We start from the raw sequence: 22,758 nt of genomic DNA on the forward strand, positions 1-22,758 counted from the left end.
TAGGTCCTGAATAATTCTATTTACTATACGCAATACCATAATATCCAGGAAATGTAGTCAGCAATCAAGGTTTTGTAGTTGTGGAGATTGTACAAACACAAAGCTCTGTCCCAAGGAGATGATGTTTCCTTCATCCTTTGTACCAAAGCCAGTTTTGTCAGTCATTACATGACATGTCATACTACTCAGAAGGTCTGCACACACTTAGATAACACTTGTGAAACTGTAGCATAGTTACGGCCTAACTTCACCCCAGTATGTATGCTACGTAACCACATGCAGATTTGTCCTTAAGTAGATTTTCTTTTTTTCATTATATTCATGTATTTAATTTACTTTTTATGTGTAAATTTCTTTAATGACTGATTTTGTTTACTTTAAAATGTTTCTTCATGACTATTTTTTCAATTTTCATAATACCAACCTAGAAGACTCTAGACTCTCCTACAACAGCATACCAAATCAGGCTAATGAATAAACCTTATCATCAATGCGAAAGAAGAAATCTTTAAAGATATTGCAATAACAAGATTTAAATAACCGTCAAATCAGGTCTAATAAGAATATTTTCACGTTAAGTCAGTAGTGAACATATATTAATGAAAGATACCACTTTGAACACTGGCATCAAAATACACATACTGAATAGCCTTTCTATTAAAAAGACAAATAAGGACTTAATGCTCCCATGAACGGAAGTTGCATGCAAATTCTGTAATGACTCACATGTAACACTATGAGCACACAAGGCATCATTCAAATATTTCTTACAACATTTATCAGAGGGAGTAGGGAAAAACTCCTTTCTCAATTTAACATCAAAAAATTTCTCCAGCCCTGAAATACTCTGCAACACAAGCTTGTGACTCCGCCTTCTTTTATCTTTGGGATTTGTGTACATAGCACCATCACAGACTTTAAAGAATTAATTCTCACAACACTCTTCTGCACTATGGTAGAGCTACTAGCTCCATTTTACAGATGCTGAACTAGGGTATGGAGCTCTCCCAAGGGATAGATATGTGGCTGATTAAATCACTGAGAACCGACGAGTCTGAGGAAATTCTGCATTTGGCAAATCCTGCTGAATTTCAGCTGCCCTAAATAATGTAAAGACTGGTTTCAGTTACTTTATGCCATGGAGAAAATGTATCATAGAATAGAGAACTGAATGCACATTCTCAAATTCTAGCTAGACATAAAATGCAAACTTACCAAAGAAAGTAAGAGGCTGTAGCCCCTTCCCCCAGGCCTATCTCACATACATAACACGGTACGAGTGTAGCCACATGGCTGCATAAATTCCTCATTTTGGTACCTCCCCAGATGATTCCATTCTTCTCATTCTCTGATCAACTCACTCCTATTTCAGAAATTTTCCTTTCTCCAGCTTCCTTCTTTCTTAAGATCCCATTCTCTTTATACACACTCATTTTCCCTTTCACCCTTCTTCTTCTCAGTTTTCTCCTATCTATTGCTATATTCCCTCCAAAATTACATATTTTACACTAAAAACCCACTTATTTTACTTTAAAACTGATTCTAGTTCTACTTGGTCTTCCAAAACTTGCTTCTCTGCTTCCTCTGTGGTTTTGTCTCAAAAGAACGTAGCCTTGAAATTGCAAAACCTGGAGAATACAATGGATCTGGGTTTTTTCTTCTATGTCACCTAGAAGTGAAAGATTGCACTGAACTATTACTAGACTCCTGAATCAATTATTCTGTCAAGCCTCAAAATACCACGTTAAACAAGCTGAAGACATGTTGTCTTTTTAATAAGGTAATATAATTTTCTCTTTTTTCATTTCATAGAACCTTATCTTAAATTATGGCTACAATTAAAAATAAAATATAGGCAGTTTCAGCACCCATCTTGACATTCTTGTTTTTCCTTCTCAACATGTTAATTTAGTTTAAGAGCAGAAGGCAGAAATTACACAGTGGCTGGCAACAAATATATCCCAAGCAGCCACAACAGGAAGCTTGCAATATCATGGGAATTTAAAAAAAAAGGAAAAAAAAAAAAAAAGAAAAAAAGAAAAAAGGAAAAATTAAATATTTTCACTGTTTTTTAACTGTAAAACCTTTTCATAACTAAAAGTATAATGCATTTTAAAACTAAATTAATTTTTAATGGCACCATAGTGCCAAAATCCTAGAAATTTCTGTTTGACTGATTTTTAATTTAGAGAAAGACACCTCTTGCATCCTGTGTGAGCAGCAATTGTGTACTTCTTTATAGTAATCTCATGGCCCACCAGCATACGTTGATCATTTCACCATTAGTGACACACTCAAGGACAGCACAGACACATAGCTCTTCCCTGTAGCCTGTGGTTAGGAAGTCATGCAATGTGACCCTAGGTACCAAATATCCATAGTGCTTTCTTTTCCTGTGGTTCTCTTTTCCTCTGTGCATGTTATACTAGCTTCTCATAAAGGAATCCTCCACTGGAGTATGTAACTAAAGGTCAGGGTGTTGCCACCCCTTTCATCTTCCACCTCTGGTCTTGTATCAGATGACAAATCAGACTGGGAATAAATAAGGGAAAGAATAGATCTTCTCCCAGTTTCCATTTTGCTTGGCTTCTACTTTCATTGCAATTGCAACCGTATTGCAGCTGTGGGTTGTGAGGTATAGCAGTCCTGAACACTAAAAACTCTAACACCTTTGTAGTGGTTTCCCCCTTTGACAGATGTGACCAGATTTTGAAGACACACCATTATTCCTATCCTGGGAAAACATTGCTTGAAATGAGCTTCAAATTGCAAGACATAAATCTGATGAGTAAGAGGAAGTCCTGTTCCTCAGCTATAAAAAGTTTCTAACTTTCAAAGATTAAATAGGAGTGTTACTTTCACTGAAACAGTTGGGAAATGGATGTAAGGCCATTTTCTTCAAAAAAAGCTCAACTTCCAGCTGTTAGCAACATCCCATTTTGACCTACAGATTATGAAAATTGCTTATATTGTTACATTTGTGTATTACAAATTTTGAAGGGTCAAGGTGATGGCTGTTCTTTAAGTTGCATGCTATGTATAGTGTGCATGTGTGAAAATGTGGGGCATTTTTTGATTATGATAAAGGATTACTCAATAACTAATGTGCTCAAAACCGCCCAGTACTACACAGAAACAAAGGAAAATGCTATGAATCTGGTGAGATACCCATCAAAGCACAATAGGTAAAGCTTTAATCTTCCAGATTCTGAGTGTGTTACTGTTTCCAAGCATTATACATACTAGGGCAGGGCAATTGGCATGGATTGGTTCACACCCCTACTATTAAACTTCATTAGCCTTCAGAGCAGGGTCTTCAAAGCAGAATTACCTACCAGGAATGGTCCTTGGCCCATTCAAATTCCCAATCAGGCCCGACAGTGGATACTTCTGGAGAGAGAGAATTGCACAGGACCAAAACTATACCCAAGATGGTGCTAACAATTCAACAGTATAGATGACAACCTTCTAGAGCTCAGAATCTTATCGTACTAGTGTAGATGTACATACCTACCTTTCAGTATCTGAACTATCTTTATGCTCAGTATTTTACCAATTTGGTCTGTTATAAGTTTAGATATGAAAAATGTTCAATTCTTCTGTATGATTTGTGTTTATATTGAATCAGGAAACACAACCTAGAGAATCTCTCCAGGTAAGCAACCAACTTCAACCAAGAAAACATACGCATGTAGAAGTGATATTTTAAAAACATAACAACCCTGACAATAAGGAGTGTTCTTGTGCTTTAGTATCCTGTTGAACTGCAGTTAAATGCACTCACACATACTGTTTGCTATTTTCATTAGTACTGTGTATTGGGTAGATGTGTTTATGTTTTCGTATTCTCTCAGCTCTAATTAAAATAATCTAAATAGAATTATGTTTTATAGTTACTTGTCAAAGGAGATCTTTTACAATGCATCTCTTTAATAATATTTTGGTTAATGTTGTTATTAAGTAGTACCAGAGTATTCATTATGCTCTAAGGAAATTTTTTTAAAATATCCTCCTCTGGAGCTGTTACATGTCTTCTACCCATTAATTCTGTGGTAATGGGGGGGGGGGGGGGGGGGGGGAGGGAGGGGGAAATCAGTCCTGTGAGACAATTCCAGCCACACCTTTTTTTGTAATTGGTACTCAGTATTTCAGAATAACAGAATTTCACAATGTCTGTCCTATTTTCAGTCATGCATAGATGAATTGCTAACCACATCTTAATGGCATTAGCAGTGTATCTTTTACTTCTTTCTTTTCCTTTTTTTTAAGGGCTATTTAGGAATTTTATTCATGTTCATGTCTTTGTTTATTCATTTCAACATCATTACAATGAGAAGATATCAAACTGTGTGCAGCAGATTTGCATAGACACTCTAAAGGTTTACACACAAATATATATATAGAGAATTTTCTGAACTATATCTCCATATCTAGAAGGTCACTGACTGCTGTCAGCTACCTTAAAGTGCTTGCAGCCCTAACAGATATGTGCCATCTTGGAAACACTTAGAGAACACAGAGGAAATCTCCAGACCAGGCACACTGATGATGAGGACTAAATCTGCCCATTTGTGGACCACAGAATACATCTTTATTTTAGTGCGTTTTGGGATTTCTCAGCACCTTTCAATGCTCAGCACCTTTCAGAACTTCATAAAATCATGTACACAGGGGTGGCTTTTACCTTGGAGATAACAGGTTTGATCACCTACAAAATCATAACTCTCGGTAAAATCTTTTGAATTCTTATTTGCCTCTCGTGCTAAGCACGGACACTGCACATGGTTGCACAAAGTCCAGCATCAAAATGTACAAGAAAAAGAAGTGTGCACCTGAACAGGAAGCATAGTGTTTCTCCATGGTGATTTTCCTGGCTATTCCCTGCCTGGCTGAGCATGTCGTAACTTGGGCCGAGCACAGACAACAGTTCACAGGAGAAAGAAGGTCCTTACACCCCAGCCGTCCTGTGATCTCATTCCGAAAGTGAGTGGTGAGAACTCATGGCACAACTGTGTTCTCCAACCTTCTTTTTTTTATGATAAAATGTAACAAAGCGGATTTTTTTGTGTAGCAAAACAAGTTCAATAGATGCATCTGTGCACTTGTAAAACAGCCTGCAGTGGGCATTTCACTGGTGTTCCTGAAGCTTGCAGAGCAAGGCATGTGCCAACTCAAACTGTAAGTGTCACAAGGGATGCATTTCATTTGGGAAGAACTAAGGGTACTGCAGTAAGGTGTCAGCATAGGGGAGAAACCAGGATTTTTCGCCGTGGGGAAATAGTGACACTAACCCAGTTGAAAAATCTTGTTTCATAGAATCATAGAATGGTTTGATTTGGAAGGGACCTCAAAGATCATCTAGTTTCACGCCCCCTGCCATGGGCAGGGACACCCTCCACTAGACCAGGTTGCCCAAGGCCCCATCCAACCTGGCCTTGAACACTTCCAGGGATGGGGCATCCACAACCTCTCTGGGCAACCTGTTCCAGTGCCTCACCACCCTCACAGCAAAGAATTTCTTTCTAACATCTAATCTAAATCTACCCTCCTTCAGCTTAAACCCATTACCCCTTGTCCTATCACTACTATGAACAATTAGTTCTGAAAATTTCTTTTCTGGAACTATGATTTTCCACAGCTGTCTCTAAGATTATTTTTTGTTTCTTTGTTTTTGTTCAAAATAATTCCTGCACCTAACTGCAAAAAGGATGAAGTATAATTTCCTTGAATGTAAATTCCTGTCACTTTTTAGGGCAACTAAGAGGCTCTGGAGCACATATCTCCTATGGTTGGTCTGCCCATTCATGTCCAGGCTGCTGTAGGGGGTGGAATGTCATGGTGTCTGTCTTTCCCTATGCCTAGATGAACTACATCTACATCAGTATGCTAGGCTCGCTGTGCATGCACAGAATAGTTGTACATTAGGCAAGGCACACCTGGTAGCCCAAACAAGTGGGATAGGTCTATCAGAGGCTACAGATGTCCTGCAGGATTCTATTACTGCTTGAAGAAAAATGAGAGAATTTATTTTTTCCTCTAACATTTAAACTATTTTCTTCTATTATATTGCTAGATGTCTTAGCCAGAGGAACAATGAACCATGGAATTGTAACTTTGTTTAAGGAGATTAAAAAAGATAAATAGAAAAAAATTATGACTAAAGACAGCACATCCAAACCCACAAAAAAAAAACCCCAAACCCATATTACAATGAATAGATTATTGCAGATCTTAGCAATAAAACCAGCAAGAACAAAATAATGAAATTCCATTATGTCAGAAACACTGAAATTCTCTGTTCCTTTGTCTTTCTACTAGAAGTCCTTCTTATATCACTGAAATAACACTTAGGGAGTTTACTTATTCACATAAAATGGGGAAAACACTAATTTATCATAGAATCATAGAATAACTTGAGTTGGAAGGGACCCATAAAGATCATTGAGTCCAACTCCTGGCTCCACACAGGACCAGCCGAATCAGAGCATATCACTGAGACTGTTATCCAGACACTTCTTGAACTCAGCCAAGCTCAGTGCTGTGACCACTTCCCTGGGGAGCCTGTTCCAGTGCCCGACCACCCTCTCAGTGAAGAACCTTTTCCTGATATCCAACCTAAACCTCCCCTGTCACAGCTTCATGCCATCCCCTCGGGTTCTATCACTGGTCACCAGAGGGAGGAGATCAGCGCCTGCCCCTTCGCTCCCCCTTGTGAGGAAGATGTAGGCCATGATGAGGTCTCCCCTCAGTCTCCTCTTCTCTAGGCTGAACAAACCAAGGGACTTCAGCCTCTCCTCATACATCTTCCCCTCTAGACCTTTCACCATCTTTGTTGCCCTCCTTTGGACACTCTCCAATAGTTTTACGTCCTTTTTGTGCTGTGGCTCCCAAAACTGCACGCAGTACTCGAGGCGAGGTCACACCAGCGCAGTGTAGAGTGGGACAATCAGTTCCCTCGACTGGCTAGCGATGCCGTGCTTGATGCACCCCAGGATACGGTTGGCCTTCCTGGCAGCCTGGGCACACTGTTGACTCATGTTCAACTTGCTGTCGACCAAGACCCTCAAGTCTCTTTCAGCATGGCTGGTCTCCAGCGTCTCGTCGCCCAGTCTGTATGTATAGCCAGGGTTGCCCCCTCCCAGGTGCAGAATCCTGCACTTGCCCTTGTTAAACCTCATGCGGTTGGTGGTTGCCCAGTTCTCCAATCTGTCCAGGTCTCTCTGCAAGGCGTCTCCACCCTTGATGGAATCAACAGCTCCTCCCCAATTTGGTGTCATCTGCAAACTTGCTCACGACACCTTCTAGTCCTACATCCAAGTCATTTCTGAAAACATTAAAAAGAACTGGCCCTAAAATGGAGCCCTGGAGAACCCCACTAGTGACTGGCCACCAGCCTGATGTAACCCTGTTTACCATAACTCTTTGGGTCCGACTCGTCAGCCAGTTGCTCACCCATCGCACTATGTTTTTGTCAAACTGTATGCTGGACATTTTGTCCAGAAGGATAATGTGAGAGACAGTATCGAAAGCTTTACTGAAATCTAAAAAAATGACATCAACTGGCTTCCCTTGGTCAACTAGATGGGTGACCTTGTTGTAAAAGGAAAGTAAGTTTGTTAAACAGGCCCTTCCTCTCAAGAACCCGTGTTGGCTGTGACCAATGACTGTGTTGTCCTTCAGGTGTTTTTCAATAACTCCCAGCATAATTTTCTCCGTAATTTTACCAGGCACTGAAGTGAGACTGACAGGCCTGTAGTTACCAGGGTCTTCTTTCTTGCCCTTCTTGAAGATTGGAACAACGTTTGACAGCTTCCAGTCAACTGGGACCTCTCCAGATTCCCAAGACCATTGAAAAATAATTGTGAGAGGTTTCGCAAAGACATCAGCCAGCTCTCTGAGCACCCTGGAATGAATCCCATCTGGCCCCATGGACTTGTATGCATCCAGGTGGAGCAGCAAGTCCCACACAATTTTAGGGTCAGCTGGGAGTTTATCGTTACCGCAGTCACGGTCCTCTCGGGGCAACTGAGGTCCCAGAGCCCGTCATCAGTGTTGAAGACGGAGGCGAAGGCGGCATTAAACATCTCTGCTTTATCTATGTCCCTGTTGTAAGGTGACCATTCTCGTCGAGTAATGAGCCAATATTCTCTCTGGTCCTCATTTTGTTATTAACTTACTTTAAAAAAACCCTTTTTATTGTCCCCCACAGTACTGGTCAGTTTCAACTCTAATTGAGCTTTGGCCGCACGAATTTTCTCCCTACAAAGGCGAGCAGCATCCCTGTAGTCCTCCCTTATTGCCTGACCCTGCTCCCAGCAGGCATACGCTTTCTTTTTCCACCTAAGCTCTAGAAGATCCCTGTTCAGCCAAGCCGGCCTTCTGCCCTGCCTGCTTGACCTGCGGCATTTTGGAATCGCCTGTTCCTGAGCTCTTAGGAGGTGGCCCTTAAAAAGCGACCAGCACTGATGGACCCCTATGCCTTCAAGAGCAGTTTCCCAGGGGACCTGATTGACTAGTTCCCTGAGCAGGCTGAAGTCTGCTCTCCCCACATCCAGGGTTGAAGTCTTGGTGCCAGTTTTCCTCCTATCACCAAAGATTTTAAATTCTACCACTTCATGGTCACTACGGCCAATACGGCCACCAATTGCTGCCGTATCAGTGATTATTTTATCATAGATAAAATCCAAGTCACTTTTAAATAATCCACATTTAGACATCAAGAGCTCTATCTACAGTTAGCGATTTGAAAGATATGTTAGAAACACAAGAAAAGAATATGCAAATTACATTTAATAAATAATTTAAAAGGTGAGAAGTCAGAATTCAATTTTATAAGAATTAGCCAATGACCCACAAGTGAATAGCACTGACAAAAGAAAGTCTCTTAGGAAAAAAAAAAACACATGCTCTTTCTCTCTTTATGTATACAGTTTATTTGTTCAAATGGAGCTGAACAAATAAATATGTTCAAGCAAGGAGAGTCTTATTAAATTGAGTGGCTAACATAAAAAAAATACATGAAGCATCACATGCAGCCCAATTTTGTTCAGGCATCATCCAGACTGAGAGCTATAGGAATTGTAGAACAAGCTCGATTTCACTATCACTTTCTAAAATTCCAGTTCTGATAAGGTAAGTCATATTTTACTGTATGTGCTAACATAAACTAAGTTAAAACTTGGAAGAGAGCCTAAAATTTCAGAGGGCTTTAGTTAATACATTAACTCACTTGGTCTTCTACCACATCTCATTTCCTCCCATGTGCTGTTAGTATATTTCACAGAGGCAGAAGTCTTTAATCTGAAACTGTATTAGTTTCTCAAAGTCTTCATTAATCAGCAATTCATGAGTTAAAAATTTACTAAGATTTTTCTGGACAATCTGGAAAAAAATGATCAAGCGATTCAAATTCTGAAGTAAATTCTGTTTGTTTCTTATCTGCATATATGTAACTTTTCAACAAATCCTCTTTTTCAGAGGCTGACGCTGTGAAAATTTGAAAACAAGATGTGTTTTTGCAAAATGCTAGATCACAGGTACAGTCCATAGGTACGGTGCACAGATAACATAGCACACAGACCCCTGAATTACTGCTAAGTGAGCTACCTTCAGGACTGGAAGCAGTAGAGGAGGGTGGCACTGAACTTAATACTGCTTCTGAGATCTGAGTTAGTATCTCTCCAGAGTGCTGCACACTGCCAGGGAGATACAACATTTCAGTTAAAATAGGCTTCAGCGTTAGTAATAGCACGCTGAATTGAGTAGTTGAGACATATCCAGAGAGTATTTAGATTTTAGAGAGCAATGGGATCTCATAAGGGACAAGTGGTAGGGTCACAACAAACTGCAGGTTTCTCACCTGAAAATTCATCATAATTAACTGAAGAAAGGATAAATTTGAGAATTGTGAGTGCAAGGTTCCCAGTCAGGTTTTGTGAGGGCATGTTTTTAATATAAGAAGGGGAGAATTAGGGCCAGGTTAAGAGACGAGTAGAAGGAAAAGGACAAATTTTGAGTGCATTCTGAGGAATCCCTTAACTGATCATGACCCAGGCCTCTCAGGATTCACACTTCATGTATGAGATTGTTCCTATCTCACACTTCCCAGCTGTGGTACTTTCACTCCATGGGCTGGTAGTGTAGCATCACAACCTCCTCCCTCTTCAGGGACCCCATGTAGCAGGTATAGCTGACAGATTCCCCCACCAAGCTGGGTTTGGGATGTGAGTGTCTGAAACAGGAGAGGGGAGAGGCCACTATGCTGTGCTAAACCTCATATTCATACAAAACATCTTCAGAATCTGTAATGAGTTGAAGTATGTATATGCATTGCCATCGTGTGATCTGGAACACAGTCTTAGGTAACCAGCCAAAGAAAACAGGAGGCAGAATGACCCCCACCTCTGCCTCCAAATCCAGCTCACCAGGTTTCTCTTCTTCCACTCTCTGCCACTCCCTGCCCTCACTGGGCTGATGGGAGGAAGGAATCTTTGGTCCCCCCTGCTGCTGCTTACACAGATCACAGGGAGTAGTTAACACTAACTAGTGTTTCTCCTCACTGCGGGTAAACTGTTATATGCACAACCCTCCAGGAAAGATGAATAAGGCTATAAATGAAAATAACAGTATGAATTGAAAGGCCAGACTTCCCTGGCAGTTTCATCCAAGCTACCAAAGCCTGCCTAGTGTAAAACTAGCTGCTGAAGAGTTTCCCATTCTGCCTTTTACTGGTACCTTCAGTGCTGAATGCACAAGCCATATGAAAAGGGGAAAGAAGTGACAGCTGTTTTGGAAATTTGTATGATCCCTGTTTTAAATCTGCTTAAATATGTTTATTTTGCTAGAAAAATGCAAAAAGACCCTGGCAAACAACACAAAATTAATTATTTTGCATGCATTGTGTAACACTATTCATTAGTTTTACATGAGTGGTGAGAGGTCAGTCAAGAATAGAATCCCATTGTGTTAACCTTCAAAGAGCTTGCCATGTAACTGAATGCAGCAGGCATGGAATAAAGGAATTAAATATGCAGGCAGAATTAACACTAATGGTTTGCAAACATCACATTGCTAACATCTACAACTTCTTTGACTAAATTCTTGGGTTGAGGTCTTGGGGGGAGGTGATTAGGTAAGCAACAAAAACAAAGAAAAGGAAGAACACTGAAGCAATGTTCATAAAACCCATGGAGAAGGGAGAAGCATAATGGAATCTGAATGCTATAGTGCACGCAACTTCTCATGTATTAGTGCATAGATTTACAATCTACATTAAGCACTAGCCTACATGTGCCTTTCTGCTGTTGTTTTCTGCACAGGAAATACACCACATGTAGGGCCACATGAGAGACATTTTAGCAAACACAGTAAAGTTCTGACCGTATATATCGCACAGCTAGCTTTCACTCTGCAGAACGATGAGAATACTGGGAGTCAGTAAATGGTATGATTTAAATTTGAAAATAGCTCCCCAGAATCTGCTGAATCCATTCAGAGTTAACTAGCAGGAGAACATCACCATTCAGTGTTCTGGGTCCATCTGTTGGCAATATCATGATGGAAACAGCTTTTAAAATGCTATTTTCAATAAGCTATCACACAACAGCTTGTTCTAACAATATTCCAATACCTTTCTGTTTGCTTGCCACCTACTATAAAAAACAACTTAGAGGGAAGGAGGCATTTCAGTACTATACTGATGTAGGGTGGGAGGGACAGAGAGACTACAGGAAGAAGCAAAACAAGAAACAACTATAAAAAGAGAAAAGAAGAAAGAGCTATTATTTTAGACCCCCTGCAATCTAGATTTATACTAGGACATGGAACCCAAACTACTGTAGTATCATAGAGGGATGGGCTGCACCAGGCAGTTGTTAGAATTATTGGGCATTGACAGGGTCAGACATAGGAAACCAATGGCTCCTAGAGAGAAATGGCAGGTGCACCTAGTAATCACCTTTAATTCTGCAAGACCTTCTGAAATGTGCGCTCCAATGAGTATTGAAAGGAAGATCCACCTCCACCACTTTAACACACTCACATGTGGCACCAAAACGATCTGCCCTACATAATTCTCACCAAAATACCATGTATCTATCAGCTTACTTCTCAAGTAACACAAGTGCCAGCAACATACTGATGATATAAAGCCCACATCTACTAGCACCAAAGTGGCTCAGTTGCAGAGATCAGCTCAGCAATGAAGAACAGATGGCTGCATTTGAACCCAATAATTGGTAGGAGAGGAACAGAAGTTCTTTTGGTTCACACCAAAAAAGTTGCACGATTCGTCAATTCAGTGTGTAGTTGTCACAGCTAGCTTTGACACACCTAATGCCATGCCTGTTTAAGCAGGGAACTACATAATCCCCCAAGGTTCCTTCTGATCTATGTTATCCTATGATCCTGTGATTTTAAAATAAACTCCTCTATGCTAATTACCTCTATACTATTGAATCAAGTTCTAAGATTTACTTATTTTAAAACTTTTATTTTAAAAGGCTGTACTCCTAGAAAAATTACAAGGGGCACTTAAGTCTTCCACATGTTATGCATCTTGTTTACCAAACACTATTAGAAGTACATGTAATTAGGAAGGATGACAGTAGAGAAGCAATACTATACAAAAAGGTAAACTAAAGAAGGTATGAGACACTATGAGACCATGTACATGGAGATACAGAAAGAGGAAAGAAAACCTGAAAAAGTAACATTAATACTGATAAAACCAGAACATAAACTTGGAAGAAAACTAATAGTACATAAAATTACAAAATATTACATAAAGACTTCATTCATCATTAACGCTATAAGGAAAATGTAGGTATCTCTCTGTAGATTATTTGGTTCATTCATAAAATATTCTATCTTCTCCTGCTATCAAGATTGCTTCATAAGCACAAAAAATATTGTTCTGTTTATCCATCTTTGACCTATTCATATGTGAATAGTGATAACATCCTCTTAAAATACATGCATCATAGCCTGCTTTTAAAATTATAGTAAGAGGATGCTTATGGTGATCACCTACCTGAGGACGTATAACTTTCACTATGTTTTTAAGTGCAGTGTCTGGTGATGGAGGAGAGCAGTCAGGTGTTGGGCCTGTAGAGCTGTTTCTATGGTTACCAGATCCTGGTGCAGTAATTGCTACCTGAGGTGCATTATCTGTGAATAAAAATAGCATTTATGTGAACTTACGAATACTTCATACATTTTAAAATAAAAAATTATTTGGAAAACAGAATGCTACTCAGAACACTTTTTCAACTTACAAAACCTATTATAATTTAAACATAGTTGGTAAGGAATATATTGCATTATCTACACCTACTTTATCAGCTCATACATTCATTCTATGTTAAGGCAGGATCCAGCACTCTCTTAATACCTAAATAAAATAAGGCACAAAACAAACACAAATATTTTACTTTTGTTACCCTGAATTACCAATTGTGAATCCAAGTACTATCACTGTAACACAGGTGACTTAAAAGGGAGCTTTCTAATGCAACTCATATCTTATCCTGGAAAATCCTAACATATACAACCCCGTTCAACAAGTTATATAAAGACATGCTTGACCTAGCACATGCTAATAGCCACCAGTAACAACTTTCCTGGACACTGTAGCAATGTAGTGGATCAGCAAGGATTAATTCCACAAAAATGTACTCAGCTCCTCTGATGAAATGTTCATCCTCCACAGAGCTGTGCACTGCAGTAGCTACCTTTCTAGCAGCATCTCAGCTAGATAACCTACAGCTGGCTTAAAAATGTCTACATACCTGCAGGTACATGGGAAACTGCTGTTCGGACATATTTTGTGATGCTGCTACCATTTCATGGCACTGTGAAGGACCATTAAAGGGAGTTAAAGTATCATTCTTACCTTCTCAAAATGTTCTTAATGCTGATTGAACAATGTAAAGTAAAGTTAGTGAAAATCAGGTCAGAGGATAGAGGAGACTATGAAATAAGGCACAGCTTCCCAGCTGTGATGGTAACCAAGCACCAGAACGACTTAGCAGGAGGCCAAAAGCTCCACATTACTTCATGCCTTTTGAATTGTATTATCAAAGAAATGCTTTAGTTCAGATTTTGGGAAAAATGCCATTGCCTGTGCATGGTCATGGTGGTTTTTATGGTGACTGTGAATTTACAGAATACCCTTCTTTGTGGGTCACAAAGACATGTACTCCACATTCCCTAAATGTGCTATAACACCTGCAGCTCTGCATTAAGACGATTACATTCAGATCTAATGTCTGTGGACCTCAACTGACAGCCTGCAGAGTTCACAGAAGAAAGCCTATTTATTTGTAATTAAGGTGGATCTCCAATATGTACTTTCACTCTGTGGGCAAATCCACTCCAAAAAAAACCCCAAACTCCAAATAAACAAAAGCAGCTTCAGTGCTGTAAGCTAGCGAATTTTCACCTAACCACCTTCTGCAGGAACAGACATAATCTCCTCCATCTGCACAAGTCACAAACACCTCCAGGAAAGCAATGACACAAGTTTCTCCCTCTCAGTCCTACTGACCTGAAAGAATTCTTGGAAGTGTAACAGAGGTTTCAAAGGGAAGGAAATACCCAGTTACATTAACATAGCTAACAAAGAATGAAGAATAGTTGCTACAATGTAAACTTTTATGGCCTTTACAACTTACAGATACCTTCATAGCATGCATGATTCTAAGAAATACTCCCCATAGAAACACTAAGAGATTCTGGTCAAATAGACAAACAAACTGTTCTTCTAAAGGAAATACCAGGCTGGAATGTTTTAGCAATACTATTACACCTAATGAAAGTGTAAATGAAAGTTCAGGTGGCAGTCTGTCAGACATCCAAAATGGACAAATCCTGTACATAACTTCAGGTATTACCTGAGGGCTGACAGAGTGAACCTTCCCTGTCACAGACAATTCCAATTTTGTTGAAAAGCATCTGCATCAAAACTGCCAGTCCTTTAGGCATGCAGTCTTATGACATAGAAGGGCTCTTTCTGAATCGTTGAAAATGTGCAAAGAAATCGTGGTTCTGAATTACTTTCATTCAGAAAGTAATACATATGTGTTAATATGATGAATCAAACAATTTTTTTTAAAGCCTTAGAAACGAACTTAAGGAGAATCCTGATAATGCCATCCCTAACACAGAAGAACTTGGTTGGCATTACAGAATGCCTTAAGTCTCTCTTATGCTTTCCTGTCTGGCCTGGTATCTAAATGGAAAATTGTTTACATGCAGAATGTGAATGAATATCCTGTAATTTGAAAGCCTAGCTTGTCAAAGGAGGGACATGGACTTGATAAGAAGACACCCCACCAAGGCCTTGCCAAAGTCTTTGGAAATCTCATAGTGAGGATGAAGACTATATATGAGTGTTAGGAACATCTTAACTGAGCTGAAAGTCTTACCCTCTTTTGCTCCAGAATATGAAATACCATCTTCTTTCAGTCTATGGACAGACTCATCAACAGATAATTATCAATGAACCTCCCTGACTGAGGAATCAGAGACTTGCTTTCAGAGAAACCTGCTCCATGTATGGAGATACCAAACAGGGGACAATACTGCTGTCGAGACGAGATAATACAGGCACCATCTAGGAAGCTAAGAAATAACTTCTAGAGTGAGCAAAGTTCCGCATGAGTCTAGTTAAGTGTAGTTAGTACACTTATTTACTTACCAGTGTGAGAAACAAACACAACGATTGTCTTTGACAAACAGCTAAACCTATAAAGAACACAAACTCCCCAGTACTTTCATCAGTCCCTGAGTTTCTGTCACTATTCTTTTGCGAGAAGCCTGCATGGCTGTGCTTAAGCACAGCTGCCCCTTAGCTGTTTAGCACATGAAAGCCTTGCAAGTGACATCAGGAAGTCTTGCACATGCAGAAGTACCTCAAAGACGCATCATTCAAAGGACAGGTAGAAATACAGATTGGTGCTAATGGTAGTGAACATAGTTTTCTGCCCACCACTTCATTCTGCTTCAAGCCCTTAATGACAGTCACCTCAGCTTAGTTTACTCACACTAAATATTCAGAATTTACAGAGGGGTCAATTTGTATGAGCAAGATTTTGGTCTTTCCAGAGAAAAGACCACAGCTTCTCGTTGACCCTGTTCAATGACAGGTCACTAAAGGCTAGGTTCTGCCTGGAGATACAGTCCCACCTGAGAAGAATCAAACTGACTGGAAGTAAAATTCTTGGAATGAAAATTTATTGGAAGATATTCATGAGGAGAGGCAGGGCTGTTACATGCCCCACTAGATGGGGCTGAGAAAAACTGCTCCAGCTGCAGTGTATGCATACAAGTACCATGAATTCAGGAACATACATAATATGCAGCAATCTCAAAAAAGAGTAGTTACAGTCTACTTCTAAGCAAACTAAAGTGGTAATACAAAAAAGGATCATGCTATTAGAATCTAAAAATAAAGCTTTGCAAAAAAAAAAATTCAAATATTTTTCTTTGAAATAAACATCCCAGAAAAAATCCAACCGCTCGCTACTTCATGCCTTTGCTCCTTTCTCAAGGGAATGAAGTGTCTGACATGTAATGGTTTCTTGTAAACAATTTCTTTAGTGTGGACAGCTGTTTATTTTCACAGTAGGGTCTTCCCATTAGGCAACCGATAATGATTTACTACCTGGGTCTGCTCCATCAGAGAGAAAATATCACCATCAAATTAGTTCCTGCAACCAATTTGGGCTACTTTTCTGACAGTACTCATAGTTTCATTAAGAATAGATTTGAATAGATTTTCTTTTGTAATTAAATGATATTTTAATTTTCTTTTCTCTTTCTCTGGTAACAAAACTAAAGCCAACAACTTTTTTTTTTTCCCTTTAGGTTACCATAGTGGTAATACTGTAAGTTTCAGTGGAACATTTCATGGCAAAAAGAACTTGGAAACTTGAGATCCTACCAAATTTAACTAGGAAAGATTACTTCCCAGGCTGAGTTTCTGATAGGTGCTATAGATGGGGCCAACAGGGAACTGTTTATGGCTATCATTCTCTTCTGGTTCCTGGGTCAAGTTGCAATAAACTAAGAGATGTTTCTGTACAAGTCAGATATTATCAGGCTCCAGGGATCATCTGGGAGCTAAAAATTACTGAACTGCAGCATGCTGTACCAATATTCCTTCCTGCTTCCATCTTACATGAGAAACTGTCAAGAGGATTATGTAATTGGAGCTTATTCTGATTTTTAAAAATGGTTACTGAGGACTTCCCGTCCTCCATTTCCTTTGTTTCAATGCAAAGGAAATAGAATAGGATAGGAGAATGAAAATATACTATGTTATGTTTTCTGTGTCCAGAATAATCAAAATAATTTTTTTTAAAGGTTAGATAAACTCAGGTTTGAGATTAACTGGACTCATCTAGTGTTGGCTATAAAAATATCGATTCTGATTTACATCCTGGCAAATCATACTGATTTGCTTTGTTTTTTGGTTGATTGATTGGCTCAGCATACAAGGTTTTAAAGGACAGAAAGTGTTACAATGCCATCATGATCACATTTACTAGTATCTTACAGACATATGAAAAGAGATGGTAATTCTTAAATTTCTCACAGGATTAGACAGGTTTCCACATCTTAATCTTAATTTCCAAATCTTAATACCTCCTAAAATTCACTTTGCTACCTTTCCCAATTTTTTAAATGTTTACAGTAGAAGCAGACTCAGTATTTACAGCAATGGTCACACTAGTGCTTCATACATTTTGCCTATGCATATTAATCTTTTTCTTATGCATCAAAAGACTGTAATTACAAATTATTTCATTGCTTGAAAGTTGAATGTCGGGTTGCTCCTACCACCATTGAAAAAAATATCTTTTTACTCTCAAGCCACACTAGCATTATTTAACTTAGAGCTACGCACTTTGATTATAGATAGGTGGCTTGATTTCAATTACACTAAAAACTATTAATATTGAATCAACTCTACCAAATCCAGAAATGCAGATTAGCTTTTTACTGGTCTATTCCAGTTATTCCATATTTCACCAACAGTTATTTTATATATTCTTACAGAAAAATGATAAAAAGAAATTGAATAGCATTGAATAAAAACTAATTCACATAATTGTTTTTTTGAAATTTATGAATTTAAGAGTTTTAAAGTCATTTCATATGGGAAATATTTATTTTTTGCAGCATGTTTTTATGAGAACATTAAGGGAGGGAAGCAGCAAGACAAACACCTCACAAAATTTATTTTTCACCACACTGTCATATATAATACAATTGCAAAAAGGAGATGCTTTTTGTGCATAGTGTTGTTTTACCTATTATGCAGTTTAATGATATTGAAGCCTAATTAACATGAGCATCTTGTTCATAAAAATGTTTAACTATGAATGTACACTAACCTCATGTCTCACACAGAAGATATTATATAAGAATTAAGATCATAACCAATCCTTTCATAGGAAGAAAAGTTGATCTACTATCATTGACATTGTAAGTATTGAGTGATTCATTTGCAATGCAGTCTTGCTATACAAAAAGAATTTCTGAGTAAAATGAAAACGATGTTATGTAACGTGTTTTCTATGTCTATCTGGTAAGACTGATTTTTGAACCAAAATTCAAGCCCTAAATTTAAACTTCTGTATTCATATGCTAGTAACTAAATTGCTTTCCAAAGACATGTCATTAACTTGTTCTCAAAGTCTTGAGCAATTCAGAAACTGAGCTTCAGACTTGCAAGGTGGGATTTCTTTAAATACAGCTACAGTTCACTGAGCATGCTAAACTCCCCTTTAAGTCAATGAAAACTAGTTAAAATAGCATTAATTAGAATTTAGAATATATTCTATATTTAGATACATTATACTGAAGAAATATTAGGTCAAAGGAACAAGCCCTAAACTTCATTAATTATACTAACATATGCATTAGTTTTAAACAAAGTCAAGACAGCTAGCTCAGACACTTCTATAGACAAATAGGGCAAGATTCAACTACCAAAGCACAGTTAACTAATGCCATCTCAGTGGTTCAAGGACATAGTAAGCTTTTTTCTGAAGTTTACAGGATAACAGGAGGCCAACAAAAGAGGGTAGTGCAAGGCGTTTCCATTCATGGATATGGTGACTGCTTTACACTTTTAAGGAACATTCAGATTTGAGTCTGGAGAGAGCAAAATGAAAGTGAATATTGTTTTCTTTTAGTATATTGTAAGAGCAAATTATGATGTTCTTTTACTGCTATCATCTACTAAGATGTCAGACAAAAGCACAAAAATGTTAACTGTTTAACTGAAACTACAAAAAAAATCATGTACTGGGAACTTTGCCTTTTACTGTGCTGTGTGACATCAGCAGTCAGTTAGTGGATGGTTGTCTTCTTTCATACAGTATGCTGCATAGACAAAAATGCCCTTATAGGTAGTAATAGACCATATCGCCACAGTTCAACAAGTGTTTCATCAAAATTTTCATCCCACTATCCATGTATCGTAAGGACAAACTGCTCACTGGAACTTTTCTAATAGATAATTTTTCTCATAATGTACTCAAAGAAAAGGCACTATATGTATGTAATGCCACAATATTAACTATTGGGCAGATACCAAGTACACCAACCGGAACACTTCCTACCACATCTCAGCAAGCAAAACATCAAAAGCCAAAAGTCAGACCCTATTTCAGAAATATCATTATAATTAGATTTCATCTCAGAAATAAATCTTCACGATGGAACACACAGTTAATCTGTAGTTTTCCACTTTCATTACAGAAACATGCTAGTGTCCTTCTCAAAATCTAGTTATGTCTGTATTAGCTATTACATCAGTTATTTCTACAATTTAGTATAATGGCAATGGATCAGCAGATCAAAGCAGTTGATCCTCATGACACTCCATTTAAAATATATGTGGGTTTGAATTTTTAGGACTATATGGCATCTTACATATTCTACCAAACACCCCCACCATACATGTACCTCATATCTTCCAGAAGGACCCCATACTTTTTGTGCCCACCTGAAATGGAGCTTCAGATCAAAAAGGCATCTGGTTTATGTGCTCCAAAACCAGCTTGTGACTGAAGCAATGAATAGTAACTGGGAACCACTATTTATTTCAAATTCACATCTATTGCTCTCAACCAAAATTCAAATGTATACCCAGCCTATTTTAGTTCCACATTCCAATTATTTGTGGAGTTACTTAAATACTATATGCTCAGATTTACAGTTTGGTATCAGAACAGAAGAAATATATATTTAACTTTAGAGGTGTGGACCAATAATAATCTAGAACTAGATTATATGCTACACATCTAATAGTGTGTGTATATATATAAAAACACACACTAAATTCTAAAACCTCTGAAAATATAATACTAGACATGAACAAAATACTTAAAGCACAAAACCTAATCATTATGACCTTGTAGAGCTTTATACTATAACCTCAGGGCCTGGAGAGATTTGTACATTAGAATTCCAGGAAAAAGAAAAAAGGTGGAAAATGAATTTGCACATATGCATAAATATATATATATAGATACATCTGCGTACATATATAGACAACAACTTCAAAGGTATCCTATTACTAGTAAATAACTTCCTTTTATTCCTCAAGCCCTGCTCAGTGTGGGAGCTTTCATGCAATGTTTCAAACGAAGATAGGCCAAAACTCTGCATCTGTTTTGGCCACCTCAGCACCAGGATAATGCAAAAATGTGAATAAAGCTCCAGATGGCTTGGTGTTGTCTAGGATCAAAATGCTTTTTAGTCTGGTATCAAGACAGACCTAAGTTTCATCAGTTATAGCAGACTCAATTTGCTAGACTATTGGAAAACTACTACAGAAACACTTATCCAGTCTGGCAATTTCTATGGGTTTGGATCTGTTTTTAGAAAAAAATGTTGGAATCCCTTTGTCTGTACATGTTATATGTCCTCTTAACATCAAATGGAGGCACAAAGCTCTGAAAAGAACATGGCAATGCTAATCATCTGTCTTGGACAGATGTCAATCATAACCACAACAGAAATCTTGGAAGAGTACAAAAGGAGATAGTATGGAAATAGTACTATTGCTGGAGGATCAGTCACCAGTGACTGAATTTACACTCATCTCCTTGCAGAGGTCATGGCCACTAGAAGGGTTAGTTTCATTGATTGGCTAAGAAATGAACAGATTAATGTAGGTCCCATCATGGATGGTACCGTAAGAACTAGCTTTTAGTGCTCTTCAATAAAGGAGGAATGATCATCTAGTCCTTTAAAAAGCTTCCTAACTGGAATGAAGGAAGACTTGCCATTTACAACCACACTGGAGTGACGGATAAACCAGTATTTTCTGATTCCAGAGATAATCAAAGATATGGAAGTTTTATCAGGGATATGCTGATATGCTTACGCTGAAGAGAAGACCAAAAGACCAAGAAACTTGCTCAGATTATGCCTGAGGGAATCTTTCCTACCATTGCTGAGCTTTATTTAAAGTGAGAGAGACCCAGGCCCACATGAAGAATCACCTGAATCCTATTCCCTATGGTAAAGAGAATTCGGGCACAGTGATCTTCCTGAAGCTTACAGAGGGCTCGTTAAAACACAATTAACCCTTTCTGAGACAGAGCAATGACACTAAAACATAACCATAGACAGATTTCAGTGCTAGTCTTAGAACAATATAGCTGAGCATTTTATATGGAGACAGCACTACTTAGGCTCAGTTCATTCACTGTGGATCTAGGCTGCTGGATTCCACCAGCAGTAAATTTGCAAGGCAGAAGCCCAAGCCAACAAGTAGGAAGAAACTAAGACCCCAAACTGAACAAAGTAGGTCATGGAATTGCCCTGATTTGATACAGAGGTGCATGTATAAGATTTCTTGGATAGTATGTGTAGCAGGAGGGGTTGGAACTAGATCTTTAAGGTCCCTTCCAACCCAAACCATTCTATGATTCTATCAAAACGTGATGTCTCCTGTTAGTGGTGGACCTATTGCAAAGATTCACAGCAATTGCATACAGTAAATTAAGCCAGGCTGCAGTTCATACAGAAATCCAGGCAAAAAAAATTAGAAAATCTCCAATTTTGTCAGGCAGATAACAAAAACGTTCATGTTATATAGTAGCCCAAATTGAGGAACTAGGCAATTTTTCATAGTATAGGATTCAGCTTTAAAATTGTTTTAACTTGACTAAATCCCCAAAGCAAACCTTCTCTCCTACATGACTATTCAACATGGCATAAATGTAGGAACTACAGATAAGGACAATCATGTATTTCAAGGAATGAACATTACAAGAGACATTTCAAAAGAGCAGATGGAAAACTGAATAATAGAATCAGTAGGTAGCTACACTGGATGCATAGAGAGAATGGTTGCACTAAACTGTTTGAATTTGCTCTTTTGTATTTGTTTTGTTTCCCACACACTTAAAACTGAATAACCGTTGTTCTGAGTAGGATTGTAAATATGTATCTGCAACCGTCTCACTGAAAGCACTTGAAGCTATAACTGGCCCAGTCTTGGATGTGGCAGCTATTTCAGGATTGTGTTTGGAATTAATTACCAGTGAAGTGCATTCCAGTGGCAGCAGGGGGTCTGCTTAGTTGTTTCTGCATCTTCCATGAGAGTTGGGCATGACTATTATGAACTTTTTATTTCCCCTAATCACCCACCTGCACAAATAGACTTTGGAACTGCTTCAAGCTTGCATAACCCTTGTAATACCAGGCAACTGTCTGGAAAAACATCTCTCATTA

The 22,758-nt window shown here is 38.5% G+C and overlaps 1 protein-coding gene across 1 annotated transcript in view; it reads right to left on the reverse strand.

The window, feature by feature from the left end:
* ANKS1B (ankyrin repeat and sterile alpha motif domain containing 1B) overlaps positions 1–22,758 on the reverse strand; it is a 450,874-nt gene that overhangs the window by 273,611 nt on the left and 154,505 nt on the right. Inside the window, 1 exon segment of the mRNA XM_075749435.1 lies at positions 13,031–13,167. Coding sequence (XP_075605550.1) covers positions 13,031–13,167 — 137 coding nt within the window.

Source organism: Balearica regulorum, chromosome 1, assembly GCF_011004875.1.
Source record: "Balearica regulorum gibbericeps isolate bBalReg1 chromosome 1, bBalReg1.pri, whole genome shotgun sequence".
Lineage (NCBI taxonomy): Eukaryota > Metazoa > Chordata > Aves > Gruiformes > Gruidae > Balearica > Balearica regulorum.